At 35.8% G+C, this 21,382-nt stretch overlaps 1 protein-coding gene across 1 annotated transcript in view; it reads left to right on the top strand.

Annotated features, from left to right (window-relative positions):
* The first annotated feature begins 11,921 nt into the window (after window positions 1-11,921).
* The window catches only part of LOC138703662 (15-hydroxyprostaglandin dehydrogenase [NAD(+)]-like), a 45,587-nt gene continuing 36,126 nt past the window's right edge, over window positions 11,922-21,382 (top strand). The window contains exons 1-2 of the mRNA XM_069831725.1: window positions 11,922-12,064; window positions 19,979-20,081. Of these exons, the coding sequence (XP_069687826.1) occupies window positions 19,989-20,081 (93 nt within the window). The 5' untranslated portion in view covers window positions 11,922-12,064; window positions 19,979-19,988. The remainder of the gene's footprint in view (window positions 12,065-19,978; window positions 20,082-21,382) is intronic.

A 21,382-nucleotide genomic window follows, 5' to 3' on the forward strand; every position in this document is an offset into this window, starting at 1 on the left:
AGCGGTCCGTGGAATAATGATGTAACATCGGTCGAGATGGCAGCCAAGTACTCTGTTGTGGTAACTCCAGTGTATAAAAAAACTATAAATAAAGGCTGTAAACGTAAGATTAACATTGACGAATGGAAGGATGTCACAAGGAAATCATTAAAGGAGCATGGGAAGGAGTATACATCAAGAAATGGTATAGTGAAACGTGCAAAACAACCTCCAAATTGTTTAAGTGGAATAAAGATGTAACATCATTACAAAGTCTTCATTTATGTTTAATACCCGCATTGCATACAAAAGTTTCCGATGCCATTCCTAACATACAGACAAATGCATAATGTAGTAATTATTCTACTCATTATTATTACAATACAAATAATTAGTTCTATAAGTTAGACGTAATGTTGGTGAGATTGAAATGTTAATGCATTTCATTGTATAAATTTAAGTGAAAATGAAATAAATTTGTCTTAATTTATACATACTCGTATATTGAAAAGTTTAAGTTTGTATGGTATATTTGATATTTCAGGAAACTGTTTGCAAATGTAAATATGCAGGATGCAAAATTCTCAACCATGACACAAAACTACGCTTGTTTACGGATTATTATAATAAGACACACGATGAGCAGTCATCATTTCTTGTTCATCAGTGCACTGAATTGTGTGACATTGGAAGACGTTACAGAGAAGAAAATCTTTCACATAGGCAATGTAGTTTCAAGTGTTTTCTGTTCATTCGAAGTAAGAGAGTGCAAGTGTGTTTAAAGACTCTTCTTCAGGTATATGCTATCAGCTCGAAACGCATACAAATATTGCAAACCAAAATGAAAAACAATGGACCATTAACGGATCAAAGAGGTAAGGATATGAATCGCCCTCATCGTACCACAAATTAAACTATAGTCTTGATTGTTCAACATATTCAGTCATTTCCTATTCAGGAAAGTCACTATAGCAGAAAAAAAAAAAACTATATGCAGTTACCTTCCACCAGGTTTAAATGTATCGACAATTCATTCAATGTTTGAGGAAAAGTATCCAGACACCCATGTATCACTTCACCAATATAGAGATGTGTTTAGATCTAGATTCAATTTAAAATCTGGGCTTCCACGATCAGACACATGTCAAAAATGTGACAGATATTTTGTACAACTTTCCAATGCTACAAGTGCTGAAGAGACGAGAAGGATTGAATTTGAAACAAACTTACATCATAGGAAAGCAGAACAAACCTACGCTGTGTTGAGGGAGGACATAGAAATAGCTAGCCAAAATAATAGTGTCGTAGTCTTATGCGCAGACATGCAGCAGGTTTTGTTTTCACCTATGTTAACACTCACTAATGTATTTTATCAGAGACAGTTCTCAACTTACAACTACTGTGTTAGTAATGCTGGCTCTGGTCAAGTAACTATGCATTTATGGCATGAGGGAGTTGCAGATCGAGGAGCCTCTGAAGTTGCTTCTTGTTCATTTTCCTATATCATGCAAAATTTCAAACCTTTATCTGTTAGGGAAACAAGAGGTCTTATTGTGTGGTCGGATAGATGTATGTCACTTCTGAGGCATTTTGTTTTGTGGAGATATTTTTCTACCGTAGAGCAAACATTTCTGTGCAGTGGACACAGTTTTCTGCCCTGCGACACATTTCGCACTAATAGAAAAACAAAAAAGAATTGCAAAAGTTAATGTACCATTCCAGTGGGTTGAAGTGATAGTGGCCGCAAGACCAACAAATCCATTCCAGGTTACTTACATCCAATCAGAGGACTTCAAAAATTTTGATACGTTGGACAAGAATGTCACTCAGCCCAAAGAATTTAAAATAACAGAAGCAATGTGGCTTAAATGTTCACAAAATGATCCCTTTTCCGTTTATGTGCGAAAATCTCATGGGACTTTACAGTCATGGGTTGTGTATCCATTTCACAAGAAACAGCGTATCAAGGTCCCTTACCCATCAAAAAAGAGAAGAAACGAGATCTTACACACATGTGTGAGTTCATTACTGATATTGAGCACCGCAAGTTCTCTGTTTCCAACTAGAGCAGTGGTCGTCAGCACAGAGCACGCTGGGGCTAGCCTCTCTTACCCGCTGAAAACGCAGTGCACTATAGTGCTCTCGTAGCTGCTAGCGGGTATGCTCTCTAGCTCTCCCTGTTGCACGACAGTGCACACGGGACGGCACCACGTACCCATTGCACATTTTAGCGAGTGCTAACGACCACTGAACTACAGTATAAGGAGTAGTGTCATAACATGTGCTGTACTTTGATAACTTTTTTCTTACATTTTACTTTTTTTTTCTACTTTGCAATGATTTTGAGCATGTGATGGCCTATGTTCTATGAACATTACATTGTTCTGCCCTTAAAAATAAAGAATCTTTAATTTTTGTTCATAACTTTTCTCTTACATTTTTTTTCCTCCTTTGTAGAGCATGTGATGCCTATGTTGTCTGATCATTAGATTGAACTGCCATTAGAAATAAAGAATCTTTCATTTTCGTTCATAACTTTTCTCAATATTTTAGTTTTTTTTCCTACTATGCAGTGATTTTGAGCATGTGATACCTATGTTGTATGAGCATGAGATTGTACTGTCCTTAGAAATAATGAATCTTTCATTTTGTTCATTTTCATACGTTTAATCTGTTTTTTAATTGATGATACACCCTTATTCCATTGTAATCTCAAAACAATTTCTGTTATTTCAAAACTATGAACTTGAAATGTTACTATTTATTATCTAATAATTGAATGAACCCTCAAACAAGATTACACTGGTAGCTGTAATGTTACATGACTTAAGAAGAGCCTATCAGACGTTTTTCGTTCATAACATAAAAGTAATATTTTGTTGGTTACACCGTTATTCGAGGGAGGTCTTCAATTATTCCTTTTAAAGTTATTCATGTTTATTCTTATGTCATCGTTGTTAATTAAAACTTTTCTAACACTTGTGTATATTATTGAGGTTATGTTATAGCTTCTGCTATATGATATTATGGATAGTCACGCATCAGAGATTGTTTAATATTAAGATTTATTGAAAATCATCTGTCAAGTGACGTTGATTACTTGGATTCGGATAATTGAAGTGGAATGTTGCATTTTAATAAAAATGAAACTGAATCAACAAAGCCTTCTTGACTAGTAACATTGCCATCGTGTATAATAGATCGAGAACTTCTCGACGAGAAGGCACTGCTCACTACTGCCATCTAGCATGCATCTAGCGTAATGTTTGTAATGTTGAAATGGTACAATAATACATTTGAAGACAGTTGTATTTTCGTAAGTCAATTAATATTTTATTGTATTTGAGTACTTCGTTACTTCTAATATTTATATACTTTCTTCTAATCGTGTAATAGTCAATTAAATCCCACTCGAGTTTTGATTTTCTCTAGATAAATCAAAACGTCTAGTGAGATTACTGTTGATAAAAGACTTCCTTTGTCGAACGAAGAAGGAAGTTAATACAATTAAACCTGTATTACTTTGATGCAGCAGAAGATATCAGATGATTGGAGATTTATGAATCATATGACGAGACGAAGAGGAAGGCAGAAAACAGAAAAGACTGGAGAATGCTGGGTTTGCAGTGAAAGACCTGCCCCTGGGCAGAACACTATGAATGAATGAATACTTTGATATAACCGCGCCGTGTATGTGAAACCTAGAGCTGAATATGACAAATTATGACTTGCAAGGCAAACATAGTTACAAGATCGATTTTCAAAGCATTTTCCCTCCTTTAAAGCATGTTTCTTTCATATTAGTCAAGGATATACTTAATGAAGAAAACTTGTCTAAAAGGGACGAATTAACCATCAATTTTATTTTAATTATAAACCAACATTAAAGTTCCAAAATAATTTTTTTCCTTCAGTGAAATAGTCGTACAAAATTACGTACGGCATAGAGTGCGGTCGTACCTCGTACAATTAGTCAAAATAATCGTATGCGTACGACTATAGTCGTACGTATGGCAACCCTGATTTAGGATAACCTCCGAGCATGAAAATGTTCGGTATGTATATAACATCTGTTTTTAAACGATTGTGTGTAGGCTAAATGAAATGCAGTATAGACCTCGTCCTTGAGTAGGTTCTATCTCATGGGTCATCTGACACCGATCATCAGATACTTTGTCTGGTCACAGCGATAGGCCCAGTACTTCGCCAGCATGTTCATTGCAAGTCTGAATGAGGAAATGCTGAAGTGATAAGGGGTTCCGCCGTTATGGTTCAGTAAGCAGCACATGCTCATTCCAACTGAGCGGTTCGTAGTTCGATTGCAGGCTAGGGAGAAGATTTATCTTCATATCACGGAAGTGGGTGTTTTGAAGGAGGCGAGCCATGTGAGAGAATTTTTGTTGGTACGAAGAAAGATCGAACATCTAGATGACATTGTAGTGCCTCAAGAAGAAAAAAAAAAGAATAAATGTTAATGGAAACGAAAGTATCCTGAGGAAACCTGCTCCAATACTCGTATTGCAATTTTGTTTATTATAAATTACATTTGGGCCTACTACGATCTCAAACTTTATCCCCTGAGGTAAAAGCCTTTCGGCTAAACATGAGTAAATGAGCTAATAACAGAGGTAGATGTCAAATTATTTAATAAGATGAAATTATGCAGTAAAAAATTTGCAATAGCATTTGAAAAGTCCACTGCAAGAATGATGGATGTCATTTGGAATACATTTTGCAGGAGAAGCAATTGAAAGTTTGAAATGCTTAACGCTCAAAGCTTAACTGAGATTTTCCGATCATTACTGGACAATGACTATCAGTGTTAATGCCATATAACTCTCTATGTACATTCTATATGTCTTAAGCTATGCATTGACAGTCTTGGTTCATTTTCGACAAGAAAGTGACATCCATCATTCTTGCAGTGGACTCTTCATTTATATTTATCGACCAATGAGAAAAACTGAACTATTCGCGTGTTCTTGAACTAACATTAATGATAGTTAAAAGTTGTTTTATAAGTTTCAAAGCTAATACAGTGAAGTATATAATAATTTGACCTGTTTCAATTACCATTAATAATACAGGACTGTTAAAAATGTGTGAATCAAGAATACAAAAAGTCCAGCAGTTACTGGCCAATCTTTTTCGGAAACACGTGTTATTGAATGCTGAAGGTTTTGAGAGAAAAAAAGTCAGGCTAATACAATAATTGCAACACTAGAGTTTAATTAACAAATTAATTCCAAACCAACCATTTTATTAATTAATTCTCGTTAAATTTCTTTTCTTTCCTCCAAGGTGATCCTAGATAAGGAAATGCTTCAAATCCCAAAAGCATGTAATATACATTTTATTGAGAAATTAATCCTCTGTCAGTACTAAAACATTTTTTATATATATTGTACAGTGAGCAATGGAAGAAATTCGTCTTCTGTCTACGAGACTGGATGATTGTCCGTTGTCTCGTGATTATCCTGTGATGTTTCTATGGTGGTTCTGCATTGTGTCAATCTCACATCCAGGGAGGTCCTCTATGTGTAGTCTAGACGTCTAGTGTTGATTCAGAGACAGTACCCTCTCTCCCCTGCATCGCTATGTTCTGTAAGTCTGTAGGCCTACTACACGGGAGATAAAACGGATAAAGAAAGACAGAAATAAAGAGAAGATGGAAGAAAGAAAGAGAGAAAGAAATAAAGAGAGAGAAATAAAGAAATAAAAGATGGAAGAAAGAAAGAGAGAAAGAATTATTTCTTTATAGGGAAGAAAGGAAGAAAGAAAGAAAGGATGGAAGAAAGAAAGAGAGAAAGAAATAAAGAGAGAAAGAAAGAAAGAAAGGATGGAAGAAAGAAAGAGAGAAAGAAAGAAGGAAAGGAAGACAGAAAGAAATGATGGAAGAAAGAAATAGGGAAAGAAAGAAAGGATGGAAGAAAGAAAGAGAGAAAGAAAGAAGGAAAGAAAGAAAGAAAGGATGAAAGTATGAAAGAAGGAAAGAAAGAAAGAAAGCAAGAAAGAAAGAAAGAAGAAATAAAAAAGAAGGAAGGAAAGAAAGAAAGAAAGGATGGAAGAAAGAAAGAGAAAGAAAGAAGGAAAGAAAGAAAGAAAGGATGAAAGTAAGAAAGAAGGAAAGAAAGAAGAAATAAAAAAGAAGGAAAGAAATAAAGAAAGAAAGAAAGAAAAAAAGAAAGAAAGAAAGAAAGAAAGAAAGAAAGAAAGAAAAAGATTCTACATATTAGTTAAGCATCTATTTGGAAGTTCATTGGATCCAGAATATGAATTATGCATACTTATTTTAATTTTACTTCTTCTTCTACTTCTTCCTATCATGTATCAAGCCTGGTGGCCTGTTATGGTCTCACTCCCTCATTTCAGCGGACGTCCCAAAGATCTTGTTCCTAAAGAGCGGTAATTTATTGCTTGGCGTGGGTCTAGGCATCCTTAGTATATGAGATTTCTATTTTTGCTTATAATTTTTAATTTTCTCTAAAATTGGGTCATTATTTAATTCTTAAAAATATTCTAATTTATCTTCTTGTCTAATCTAGTATAGCCAGAAGTTCTTCTTAAAAACTTCATTTCATTGGCAGTGATTCGGTGTTCATCACATTTACGTATGGTCCAAGCTTTACTTCCATACATGAGAACAGGTCTCGCCAATGTTTTATAGACTTTAAGGCTTGTATGTTTTTTGGACAAGAGAAGTTGATAATGTTATTAATGATATTCTTTGCATAGTTAAAGAAATTCAGTTTTGTAGAAATGTCTTTTTCTTGTTCATAGCTCAAATGATAACCAAAATATTTAAAACATGACACCTGTTCTACAGGTTTATTATAAAGGCAAATTTTGCTGCGGAGATGATTTTTTCCGACGAATTCCATTACTTTAGTTTTATTAACAGAAATTTTTATCCCGTATTCTTCAGAAATGAGTTCTAATTTGAAAACAGAACGTTGGAGGCCATTTTCATAATCTGATAATAATGTTACATCATCTGCAAACAGTAATATATCTAACTTTTAATTTCTATTGATGCTCAAATTACCATGTTTTGTTCTTTTCCAGTTTCTAGTTGTTTATACAAAACGGTTTCTGAGTTAGGTTTAGTGTACCTATGTTTTTGTTTTTGAAAATAAAAATTTTGCTAAAAGCACTAAGAAAAGTAGAAATGAAGTTTCCACAATAGGCCTACTCTATAAAAGTTTTTTTGTCCGGTTATACAGATACAAACTGTGGGTCCATCGAGCGAGTTGGCTCAGGTGGTAGCGTTTGAGCCTCGCATTCGAGTGGTCCCGGGTTCAAATCCCGTGACCAACTAATCTGACTGGGATTTAGTGCAACGAAATGTTACTACGTTAATTTAAGAAAATCATAACTGAATATGACAAATATATGTCAGTAACGAAATCACAGAAAAAAAAAATTTCAGCTTCTACCATACCACCTCTCCGGTCTGAACGCTACTGACACATTTCATCACAAGTAAAAGAATATGTGGCTCAAAATAGCAGAATATTTAAATTGTTAGAAGCAAGGTACCTATTGTATGAAACGTGACACCAAAATTACGTACATACATCTTAAAAGTGGGCGAAGTTGTGCGTCATGTAATATAAACGGAGAGAAATCTCGTTGTTGGGATGCAGATGACAGAGTTCATAGCATCGAGTAGATCATTATGAATACTAGTGATGATTCGTAAAAAAGGTATCCCCGTAACGTGCCATGAAGGCACTTGGGGGGGGCATGGAGGTAGAGCCCCATGCTTTCCATGATCTCGGCACTAGAATGAGGTGGTGTGGTCGGCACCACGCTCTGACCGCCTTTTACCCCCGTGAAAGACCCGATACTCAATTTTATAGGAGGCTGAGTGAACCTCGGGTCCGTAGCCAGCTGCTCTACCAACTGAGCTACCGTGGGAAAGAAGAAATGAGTTTATAGTATAATTAGTCCTTGTCTTGATCTTCACATTCTAGAGGCTTTCAACAACATTAAGTATCAAGTTATTTACTCAAGTATTTTGCATATCATGTGTCGGAAAATTTTACTTAATACAAAATTAAAGTAAAGGCACCGAATATGAAACACTCCCTTAATATGAGACCCTGATCTTTCTCAGAAACTAAGTGCAGGACTCTAATGGTAGCATAATATGAGATAGGGTCACAATAGCCAACACTTAACTCCCACTCCAGCGAAATCTCACATATCTTGGAATACCCTTCACCTGCAAACTCTCCTGGACCGAAGTAGCTAAAGAAACCTGGAGGAAATATAACGCAGCCACCAGAGCAATAAGCTGCCTAAGTGGCATCATTCGACCCGGTTGTATAACCGAAACACTCCTCCACCTATACAAAGCATTGGTTCGATCCCTATGCATACATCCCTCCATTTTCCTCACACAAGCCCCTCCAACGACCCATTCAAAATTTGAAGCCCGCGAAAGAAGAATTCTCCGCCAAATCTTCCACCTGCACAGACGCACCAGAAACAACACAGTTTACACTACGGCAAAAACAAAGCCACTCTTCACACACCTAAACAACATAAACAGGGAATACACACATTCGGCAGTAAATCGCGTATATACACAACACATCTTCGCAAATCCACCAAACACAAACAACAGAACAACACTGGAGAAACTCCTCTACAACTACCACCAGCCCCAACCACCAAACTAAAACACACAAACAAAACCGCAAACACGTGTTCGAAATTTGAATACTGTCTGAGAGGACACACGACAGCAACAGAGAGGCAGATCAATAAAATACTGTAACTCTACCCCATGAAAGTCTCCATAACCATTCAGACGCTTCTGCCACCGGAAGGGGAAACTTTAAAATCTCAACAAAAAATATGTATGTACGTAAATATGTATGTATGCATGTATGCATGTATGCATACATACATAGTGTTCTGCCCAAGAGCAGGTCTTTAACTGCAAACCCAGCATTTCTTATTCTTCTCAAATCTTTCTTTCCTCTTAGTCTCTCCATAATAATACATTAACGTTGTCTATCAGGCGATATCTTTTACCCCGAATTCTTATTCCGTTCACCATTCCTGATATGTACCATATGTATATTATATTAATACTAACTAGTCCCCTACAAACATAGCAAATCAACAAATTAGGCCTACACAAAATAAAAGGAATCAGTCACTGCACTCACACACCTACTGGCACTTAAGCCAGAAATAGTGTATAAGTATGTAAATATATATTTATTGTTATTTATGTACAATGGCTGGAGAGGGCGTCCTGCGCGTATAAAACCCTAAATCGGCTTCTGGCTCAAAGCCAGAAATATCAATAAACAACAACAACATATTAGGAGTTTCTAGTTTATAGGGTTAAGTACCTACGAAAAAAAATAAACTATGTTTACTCTTACATTCAGATGGGTGATGGTCAAATCTTTTGTGACTACGATTTTTCAATCCACGTCGAAAATGGAAACACTGTAGAAGAGCTTACTACTTCTCCAGGTTCAGGAAGAACTGAAGTTGTTCAAGCAATTGCAGGGCTTTCTCATGTACCAGTCTTTTCATCCGACATTAGGGCTTAAAATTCTGTGAACTATAGTTCGAATACTATTTCATTAATCATACAAATAAACACTACCAGGTCTATTAACATCATCCCAGTATTTAATAACGGAATGGAATTTACGGCAGGGGGACACTATATGGGTCAACACTGCGACCTGTTACGATGTATTGCGCTAACAAGCAAACGTTCTGATGGGGGCAGATAAAAAAGTTACATTTTTTTCTTCCACCATCTTAATAATGTCGAAAGAAGTGCTTGTACAAATTTTGGACACTCGACCGCAATTACGAGGGCCGTAAAAAAATAAGTTCGCTAGGGGCCGCTAACAGAAAAAAAAACACATTTTCATTGGACAGATTTATTGGAGCGGACACAACAATTGTTGAGCTATTTTTCAACATATTTTCCATCGGAACTGAGACATTTCTCATATCATGGGGTCGACAGAGAAAGGTGTACACGGAGTCAAACGCTGATTCCGATCTGAGGCGGCTGACTTCTACGACACAAAATTAATCCCATGGCATGACAAATGTCTCAATTCCAGTGGGGGATATGTTGACAAATAGCGCAACAATTGCCGTATCTGTTTCAATAAATATTTCTATAAAATTGTGCTCTTTTCTATAAACAGCTCCAGGGAAAATCACTTTCTGGACGGCATCGTAATTGCGGTCGAGTGGCCAAAATTTGTATAAGCACTTCTTTTGACATTACTGTATTAACATGGTGGAAGAAAAAAATTTAACTTTTTTATCTGCCCCCCCCATCAGAACGTTTGCTTGTAAGCCTCAAGCTAGGCGCATTCCCAAATCCACACCGGCTGACTACGCTAAGGTTCGCTGCGTATCCAGATTTCGAGCAGGCAACTTCACTCGTTCCTAGGCCAGCCCCTTCCCTGTGTCGCCAGCCGGTGATAGGGGAATGCTATGGAATGGTGACGAAATGGAGAAATGGTGACGGAATTATGTTGAGTCCACAGCTGTAGAGTAACGGTTAGCGCGCGTCTGACCGCGAAACCAGGTGGCCCGGGGTCGAATTCCGATCGGAGTAAGTTACCTGATTGAAGTTTTTCCGGAGTTTTACCTCAACCTAACATGAGCAAATGCTGGATAACTATCGGTGCTGGACCCCGGACTCATTTCACCAGCATTATCATCTTCATTTCATTCAGACGCTAAATAACCTGAGATGTTGATACAGCGTCGTAAAATAACCCTATACACACACACACAGGGTATTTCCGAGGTGGTGTTACAAACTTTCAGAGATGATGGCGAAGGGCACATGTATCAATTTGAGATAAGGAACCATGGTCCGGTAATGACTGAGTCGAAATAATAAGCAAAAATAGTTGTGTGGAAATGGAATTGTAATTTGGCACCACGTGCCCTCCTTTCCTTCACCTTTGGAACAGTCGTGGAAAGATGGTATGGACCGGATGTCTCCTACGTGGGTACTTGTCCCGATACAATCTGTGAGCTTGTCTACTGTTCCCATTGGCTCATCCGTATTCGAAAATCAGGTCTGCTTATTCCGCTCTCGTGTACTCCTCAATTTCACTAGGACTGCTCGACTGGACACTGCAACTTGTACACATACACTGCTGTCTACAGACGTGCATATCAGGACCGACCATGTCCGTTACACATTACGCTATCTGCATTGCTTTAGTGTAGTTTCCTGTCCCCATCCCTCAGACAGCGCGCTGAATGGAATACTGTAAGTAGACAACGTGAACAACGTCAGATGAATACAGTATGTGTAAGATGTACAGATAAATACACATAAATAAGGTGTACAGAGGAATAAAATTATTTCATATCCACACAACTATTTTTGTTTATAACTTTCGACTCGGTCATTTCTGGACCAGGGTTCCTTATCTCAAATTGATACATGTGCCCTTCCCCATCATCTCTGAAAGTTTGTAACACCATCTCGGAAACACCCGGTGTATATATATATATATATATATATATATATATATATATATATAGGGAAAAACGGGAGAACTCAGAGAAAAACCCCCAACTGTGACCTTGTCCGCTATAAGTGTCACTATGGATTTTTCAATGACACTTCCCAGACTGACCAGGATTCGAACCCGGGCCGCCTGCGTAACAGGCCGAAGGTCTGATCACTGAGTCACCGCAGGGGTAGTATTTAACAACATAAGCATTACATTTACGAATTTATTGCAATCGAAAATTGCAGTGTAGAGATGGATAGACTCCTATGTATTTGTCTGTTGTTTTATTGTTTAATTAATACAAACTGTACTATATTCAATAGAGTTTCTCTTAAGTTTGGGTTAATAAGTCGTGTAGAAGTCATTAGAACACAGACCTTGCTGATACGCCTATCGCTATGAATGATTTGTGATTGCTATATCCCTATTCGTACACAGCCTCTGTGACGACAGAACAGAGCTTGGCTGACGGTATAAAACTGGCCACTCCCCACTTCCTCTCCACAGTTTCTTCTCCGGCAGCTTCCGCGCGCAACTGCAGCACCCAACAGGTAGTACAACCTTGAGACAGTTGTTCGAGACCTGCTCCGACAATTGCTCTCCATATTATTTAAGCAGTTTTTAAATTAAAATAACAATAGTAATTTTGAATATATTAAAATCTTAGAAAACTTAAAAGAATTAGCGTTTTTCACATATTCTAGACTATTTTGAAAGTTTAGTTTCTATTTAATCTTAAAGTGCCTTTTGATATTTTTACCTATGATAATATTTTTACATATTTTTAATACTCTTAAAGTAGCGGTATCGTTTTTGTGATCAATCTTATATCAAACAGATTTTTAACCCTTGGGCCTTCACAAGTTTTTTTTTATAATAAATTAAACATATCCCTCTTTTTGTAATAATATTCGTTTTCTTTTTATAGTAGAATAATAAGGTATATAATCAATTTTTAACTTTTTCTCAAATATTAAAATGAATATGACATTCATCAATGATTTGCAATTCAATCTTAAAAATAATAGAGGGTATACTCAATCGAATTATTTCTGTATATTCGTAATGCTTTTCAAATTTCGTTCTATGATAAAATCTGAAAATGTATGAGAATTTGACTTCTGACAAAATAATTTAAATATATAAATGAATAAGTATAATAGTTATACATTATAATTTACCAAATATTAAATTTAAATACAATTTAGAGTTTATTTTTTGTGATAAATTTAGTTCTTGTGATAATTTGAAAATATTTTTTTTTCTTTTCTAAATCTTTTGTGAGATTTGCTACTACAACACATTTGAAAATAACTGTGCTAATTTTAAAGTATTTCGAAGATACTTTCTATCATGGATTGTTTTAAAATATAGATATTTATTATTATTATTATTATTATTATTATTATTATTATTATCATCATCATCATCATCATCATCATCTTACAAGTCTCTTTTCATGCCAATGTTTCTTGTTTATGTTAGTTAATTAGTTAGGATACAATTAATTATGATACTTAATCACTCATTTAAAGTTTGTGTGACTGCGACCTGTATATTTTTTTGTGTGGGTTTACTTTGTTTATAGTGTTTTTTTCTCACTCTCTTTATTTCTTGTCTAGCTTTACTTTGTATATAGTGTATTTTTTCTCTGTTTATTTCTATTTTTGTATTTGTATTCCTGGTGTTGTGGAAGAGAAGGCCTGATGACCTTAACTACACCAGAATAAATAAATAATAAATAGATGTTAATATTTGTCCCCACTCATAATAATTTTTATAAATTGTTTTTACTTTCGATACTTCAGCTACCGATAGGCCTACTTTAAGTAGTGTACCTTACTAACAATAATAAGAGCTTGATGCCGTCTTACACACGAGACTTTCCAGACATCCCTTTCAGTGAACGTATACTATTGGAAACGGAGAAAAATTTGAATAGGCCTGTATAAACAATCTAAAGGGTGCGTCAGAAAGAACGGATGGATTTCAAACTATCGATACGCAACGAGGAGAGAGATATAGTGAGGGGGACCACGACTGTTGGGTCAGCCATAGAATGCAGTTTCAGTTGAGAATATGGTGTTGGTCTGGTGTACAACGTGCTTTCATCGTAGAGACATTTTTGAAAAATGAAGAGTCTGTGATCGCCACTCAGGACTCATTTCGACATCGGATGCCACGCTAGGATTCCAACTCGGAATACAATTTTGCGTTGGGTGGCTTCATTTCGTATCACAGGTTCAACATTAAAGAAGAAATCACCTGGACGAAATTCTATTGCACTGAGATTGTCCGAGGCTACGGTAAGATCTCGCGCCCTGCTACTTCTTTCTTTGGGACCATTTGAAGGCGTAAGTTTGTAAACATCGATCACATACACTGGACGAACTGAAGACAGCGATTCGTGAAGAAATCGTGGCAATTGCACCAGCTATGACTGTGAAAGTGATGGCGAACATCAGAAAACGCCTCGATGCCTGTATTGAAAGCCAAGGACATCATATGGATAATGTTGTTTTCCATAAATAAACTGCATGTATTGGTGAATATGTTGATAACAATAAATTTTTGATTTGATGAATCTTTACAATTTTCTTGCCATGTGAAATCCATCCGTTCTTTCTGACTCACCCTGTATTTAAAAATAGACTGGTATGACAAAGTCATACTTTAATAGAAATAGGCTATATGTAGTGTTTTAATTAATAAGAAAATTATTTTTATAAGAACGCCTCTCAATTTACTGGTGTTACATGTTAAGGTAGAACTATTAATGATTTCCAAGGTTTAACAAGGATTATAACATTTTAATATGACGAGTGCAGTTGTTATAGGTTGTTCGTGGTTTTCTAGCATCACCGAGAATATCTCCAATCAGTGCACTTCGTCTATGAGATTAATTCGCTTATTTGTTATTAAGTTCACCTTCAATTTCATAAATATCATTCGTGTAGGTGATTTATCTCGTCAAAATGATCGGAGTCCAATCTGATATTAATTCTATCAAAAGTTTAGTTAAGGAAGTAGGCATGGAGCAGGCTTATTTTGAGTAATTCTATTTCTATCTAATATGTTATTACATAAAATCTCGTCGACCCTGACTATTACCCATAGTTTGGAATGAGTTATATAAGACTAGATGCTAAACATATTTCCATATTTGTATACGAATCCCAATTTTAATCACAGTACTTAGTTATATCGGGCACTACAAGCCGGCAGGTTGCGGGTTCGATTCAAACAGGATCATGTATTTTTCACCTGACAATCCTTCCCATCGCAATGTGTTCCGGCGTTCGCTCAGCCTTCAATATAGGCTTACTGTAAATCAATATCCGGATTTTTCCTTGAGGACAACGCCAGAATGTAGCAATGACATCTCTACTGCTACTCAGTACCGACTTAGGCGACTTTGTGCCTTTCCATAGGAGCCGAATGGTGCTTAAAATTGACAGCGCCCAATAATACAAAGTGTAAACGATATGGACTTGCAAAATTATATAGGCAGTACCTATCGATCTACTGAACAAAATATCTAGTGAAATTTAATTATTTTTTATAATTTTATTTTTAATTTGTAAAATACTATCTTTTTAAGATCGATAGTAGTTTCATTATTTGTTTACATTTCGACAACGTAAATGTTGTTGCCAATGACCTTGCACCCAACACATACCATACACAACAGAGTAACAAACGACTGCTTCAGCATACATACCGGGCAAAGTAGTCTAAATAATGACTGTCTATCCTCTTTTACAAAAACGTTAGACTCACAAAATATTTTTGTCTGGGAAAACCATGACAGTTACAAAAAAAAATGGATTTTTTCTTCAGTTATTTATGCTCCATCAGCAGCATTTCTTTTTTTTGGCAGTTTATATCGTTTACATCCCATATACTGTACTTGTATCGTCTTCACAATGATAGAAAAGTGTCGGCAGTACAATAATTCCGAACAGTTTCAATTTCAGATAAATGCTTCGCAAAGTTTTTAGTCATTTCGTACTTGTTACGTTTGAAGACAAAATTGAAAAGGTGGATTCCAAAGTGTGTTAAGTCCTTCTTTTGAGATTTTAATTTGCTTTATTCACGTTGTCCTTTTCAAACCTATATATAACTGTGTAAGTTTTATAGAAAACATTTCCTGTATTATTATTTATTATTATTATTATTATTATTATTATTATTATTATTATTATTATCATCATCCTGAAAGTTAGAATTTATAAAACAGTTATATTACCGGTTGTTCTTTATGGTTGTGAAACTTGGACTCTCACTTTGAGAGAGGAACACAGGTTAAGGGTGTTTGAGAATAAGGTGCTTAGGAAAATATTTGGGGCTATTATTATTATTATTATTATTATTATTATTATCATCATCCTGAAAGTTAGAATTTATAAAACAGTTATATTACCGGTTGTTCTTTATGGTTGTGAAACTTGGACTCTCACTTTGAGAGAGGAACACAGGTTAAGGGTGTTTGAGAATAAGGTGCTTAGGAAAATATTTGGGGCTAAGAGGGATGAAGTTACAGGAGAATGGAGAAAGTTACACAACACAGAACTGCACGCATTGTATTCTTCACCAGACATAATTAGGAACATTAAATCCAGACGTTTCAGATATGCAGGGCATGTAGCACGTATGGGCGAATCCAGAAATGCATATACAGTGTTAGTTGGGAGGCCGGAGGGAAAAAGACCTTTGGGAAGGCCGAGACGTAGATGGGAGGATAATATTAAAATGGATTTGAGGGAGGTGGGATATGATGATAGAGACTGGATTGGTCTTGCTCAGGATAGAGACCTATGGCGGGCTTATGTGAGAGCGGAAATGAACCTCCAGGTTCCTTAAAAGCTATTAAGTAAGTAAGTATTATTATTATTATCATCATCATTATCATTTTACTCAAATGTCTCTTCAAATAATTAAACCAAGAATTATGAACAAAACATTTCCTATGTCATATAAGTTTCTAGGTCTGCCTTTAAAATATTGTCACCATGATCATTCCCTCTCCGTGTTATGATAATGTCAGACTCTGTAGAATAGAGGATTACAATTCTCTCAATTGGTTGATCCTCCTAAACTCAGTCCTTCATATAACTGACTGACATATCCCTGTTGTTGAGATAAATCGTTGTGAGGTCTGGTATTGTAATTTTAAACACTCTGCAGAATTTAATTAAACTGTGCATATCAGTTACATTATCTGGCTATGTCACGACCATCTGTTTTGAAACATTCATCACTTCAAGGGTTTAGGCCTGTTGCCATGTTCTCAACTACAAGGGAACTCATCCTCCAATACAGCCAGAGGGCAACCGACATATCGGTATCTTCCGCGCTTGTATATTACTGTTCGTTTTGAGGATCGTAGGCGTACAGTTCTATTTATATTATTCTATTAATTCCTCCAAGTATAATTCAGTTCCATTCTCACATATTAACTTACTTCGACAGTGGCACCAGCATTACCTATTGGAATTTTAATTTTGTGCTTTTCAAGACTCTCTTTGGCTATGCTTCGAAATTTCCATACATTTTATTTAATCTTGATGCCGGTTGAAACTCAACTGTTGCTTGTCAGATGTGTGGAAGTAAATAGTTCTACTGAAATTGGGTTGAATTCGTTCGATATTAAACAATTTTTGCAAAAGAAAGAAAAGAAAGAAAGAAAGAAAGAGAGAAAATCTCTTTGGTAATGTGGCGTATTCTTCGTGAAACTAAGTGTTAATATCAAGTATTTTGAATCTGTATTTGTATTTATTTTGCTAATAATTGTAACATAATAGTACATTATGCAACGAGCCTATAATGGTAGTAATTAAGACGCGAGTATGTTTATGAAACGAGCACAAGCGAGTTTCATAATTTTCATACGAGTGTCTTAATTACCATTATAGTCAAGTTTCATACGACTTTTTATGCTCGGCCATATTACTAACTTGAAATTATTCATAAGTATTCATATTATTCTTATCTGACTGGGGAGCGGAAGTGACCTTGTGCAATATCTCGTAAATTGTGAGATGTGCGCAGACGCGAAAGTATTGATTTTTTTCCGAGGAACAAATGTCATTGACCTTGATTATAATCTAGAGAGTAAAATGAACATTAATCTTGATATAACCTGGAAATTGATTTAGACATTGAAAAACGAGATGACAAATTGAATTTATTTGAATATTATTTACAATTAACGCGTTTTTTTTATAGTAACAGAACATAACCTTCTGCGACAGTATTGGATTTCCAGCCTCCGTGACGTTTCGCTAGTTGTCTTTCGATTGCATATCCGAGAATAATCGATAATTGCGCTTTCATATTGCTACAATGGTACTTTCTGATTGGTGGAAAACCTGTACTTTAATGAATAGGCCTAAATTACTACTATGATTAAATACTGTAGCACTGTTGCATTTTAGTTCAAACAATCTTAAAGAATTCATACCTTTTGTTTCATAACTATGAGAACACAATTCAAAATTATTTCGATTTTTATGTATGAAGTTTATTAATACAATATAATAATTTTGTCTTATTTTAAGAACATTAAAGTCTCAGAATAATTTTTGAGATGAAAAATCAATAGGTTTATGAGGACAGATTTTAATTATTTCCTTCTGTAATATATAAAGTAGTTTAAAATTGGTTTACCGATTGAAATAAAGTTAAGTATATTGTGCGTAATAAACTTATTGACAAGTAATTCCTCAATAAACAAAATAATATATTATTTTACGTAATTTATTACAAAGGTAATTAATGTGTTGACTTTATTTTAAATGACTGTCGAAAATTGTGCCTAAATACTTAACTTCAGAGGACTGCTTAATAATCGGACATTTACACTGTATAAGGTAACAATCAGAATTATGTAATTTAATACTTGATATAGATGTAGGAGGTTTGTTACATTTTTCAGATAATGAGTGATCTAGCCAAACTTATAAAACGACTGTTTACTGATCCAGAGTCTGTTATTGTGTATATTAGCGTAACGAATACAACTGCTCAAGTGTAACTCGCAAGGTTACGTTGCCACGTCGAGTCGTGTTTATTTTTGTCTTGCATGCATTTAGTTAGTCCGCCGTTGTGGCTTTGTGAATAGCACGTGCTATTCTCAACGAAACTATCAGAGATTCGACTCCCGGCGTGGGCATTGGAAGATATTTATCTTCCGTTCACGGGACTGCGTATACGGAATTTTATCTCTTGCACGTGAGATAAGCTCGTGGCCAACACTGCTGTTTTTGATAATGGGTGTGAAACTTGTTACAGAAAAGACAGTTTACAAGTTCACCAGTACTATTCCATTGCGTTCTCTGGTACGTGAAACAGCTGCCTTTGAGAGAAGTAGCTTTGGACGTACTGTACTACCTGAGACTAACTTCATAAATTGTAGAAAATAGTAAATATTATTTACGTTGAATGGCGGTAGTAATTTTGAATAGTACAAAATAACTCGTTGATTGGAAAGGCGCAACTAAGAGCAACTCACAAAGTATACAGGATGATTCAAAACAATACCAACAGCGCTTAGTATGTTGTGCGGGTACGACAAACTGATCATTTTTCAAGGGGGAACGCATGTCCTGAAATGCAAGGTTTGGGCGCTGTGAGGTGTCAGAGTTTCTTCGGATTTTTTCGTGTCCTTCAACCCATTATCCATCAGCGTAAAGCAGATGGAAGAACTCCGCCTAATAACTTTGTTGAGCATGCGCTACATCCCTCCATAGCCCATGGTTCGTATCCTAATGGGTAGTTCGTGTTGTGTTCGTCAGCTCCAGTTCACTTTGATGCAAATGTGCGGCACCACCTGTACGCGACATATCCAAAATTATGGATTGGTAGAGGGGGACCTGTTCCATGGCCACCAAGATCACCAGATCTTATACCTCTTGACTATATCCTGTGGGGTCTATGAAAAGTATGGTGTATGCTATTCCTGTAACATTAGAGGATCTAGTCGTATGAATCCACGCAGCGATCGAAATACTGAGCACACAACCGCAATTATTTGACCATTGCAATTTACTGCACGATGTGATGCTCTTGTTGGGTTTCTTCACGAAATGTGGAAAGCACGCCCATCATCATAACCAAACCGTTCTCAAATTTCGACGCCCCACAATGCCCACACCATGCATTTCCGGACATGGGTGCCTTCTTAAAAATGACCAGTTTGTCATCCCGCACAACTTAAGCGTTGTCGGTGTTGTTTTGAATCACCTGTATACACATACAACTAGAGAGCCTTGGTGAAGGCAACACATCCATATATTGCAAGTTGCGTACCAGAAGGATGGTAACTTCAGTGAAACAATTTGCTCAGTTCACGCAACACGGCCGAGAAAATCTTTCACAAGATTATTCATTCGGATAGATAGGATTGAAAAGAGCTAAGCTTCTTTCTCTTTTTTCTCCTATAAATTTCTCTTACTGTGTTGCAGAAACTAAGACATGGACATCAAGGGGAAAACGGCTCTGGTCACTGGAGGTGCTACTGGCATCGGTCTTGAGTACGTTAAGGAACTCCTGAAGAACGGAGCTCAGGTAAGCAGTCTAAATACAGTACTGTCTTTGATATAACGTTTCGTTATTTGTTCCTACAGAACATGATCACCGCAAATAGCTCGTTTGATACGTGTATTTTACGAGATTTAGAAAATGCTAACAATTCTCGTACGTTTAACAGATTAAATAGGTAGAGATACCTTCTTAACCCTTAAACTGGCAAAGCTTCATTTCTCACACTAGTTTATTAAACCTTGTCGGACCGTAAAGAAAACAACTATCGCAATGTTCATATTTTATATGTTGTACAATATTATAGTATTGTGAAATTTTAATTTACCTACCATTTTTTTCTATTGTTCTATTAAAATTATAGCATATAGCCTATTAACCTGTTGTATCCTATAGGATACTTTGTCAATTTAAGGGTTAAGAAGAGAACAGTTAGATCTTTCTGGTAAATTGCATATATAGAATAAATAAATAAATAAGATTCACGAGGAAGTGCATTGTGTATCATCAGATGGTTCTTTCAGACGGGCAGACATTATTGCTATCAACGGAAGCTTAAAACGGGCTCTTGTTCTTGACCCTACTATCCGTTTCGAAAGAAACCTAAATCAGGCCACCGAAGTTGATATTGAGAAGAAGTCCATATATGAACCTTGTCTGCCTTATCTTTCTCAAAAGTACAACGTCCCTCTTAAACAAGGGTCTGTCATTGGTTTGCTGTTTGGCAGTAGAGGTTCTATTTCCAAATTCACATGGAATTATCTTAAGGAACTTCACATTCCCTCTGATTATGTAATGTCTGTCCTTATAAATATTATCAAAGATTCTCTTCAAATACTACATCATCATCTCTATTTCAATTAATCCATTTATTTTGCCTTAAACAATTAACTTTCTTTTTTTTTTCTTTAATGTATCACATCACATTATTGTACATGTTTATTGTATTCAGGACCTTTGTGGTCACTCAAAATTCTTTGAGCTGATGTCTATAATTTAGAATATATATACAATTTTAAGGGACTATGTTTTGAAACATTTGAAACAAAAATTTTTAATGCAATTTTGCTCGTTTCTGCTTCCTTTTCGAGATAAAAATGTTTTTATATGAAACAATTCATAGCGTGCTTTGGGAAAGTCATTGATTTAATTTCCAATATGCTTAGACAGCTTAAGAAAGCAGAGTATTATGATAATAAATTATTGAAAGCATTTTACTTTTGTGCTTTAAGGGGACACTACATTACAAAAGACAACCTGTTCCGTAATCATTTTTTCCAACCAAATTTTGAGAGCATGTTTACTATATAAAGGACTAACAAAATCCA

This window comes from Periplaneta americana, chromosome 7, assembly GCF_040183065.1.
Source record: "Periplaneta americana isolate PAMFEO1 chromosome 7, P.americana_PAMFEO1_priV1, whole genome shotgun sequence".
Classification (NCBI taxonomy): domain Eukaryota; kingdom Metazoa; phylum Arthropoda; class Insecta; order Blattodea; family Blattidae; genus Periplaneta; species Periplaneta americana.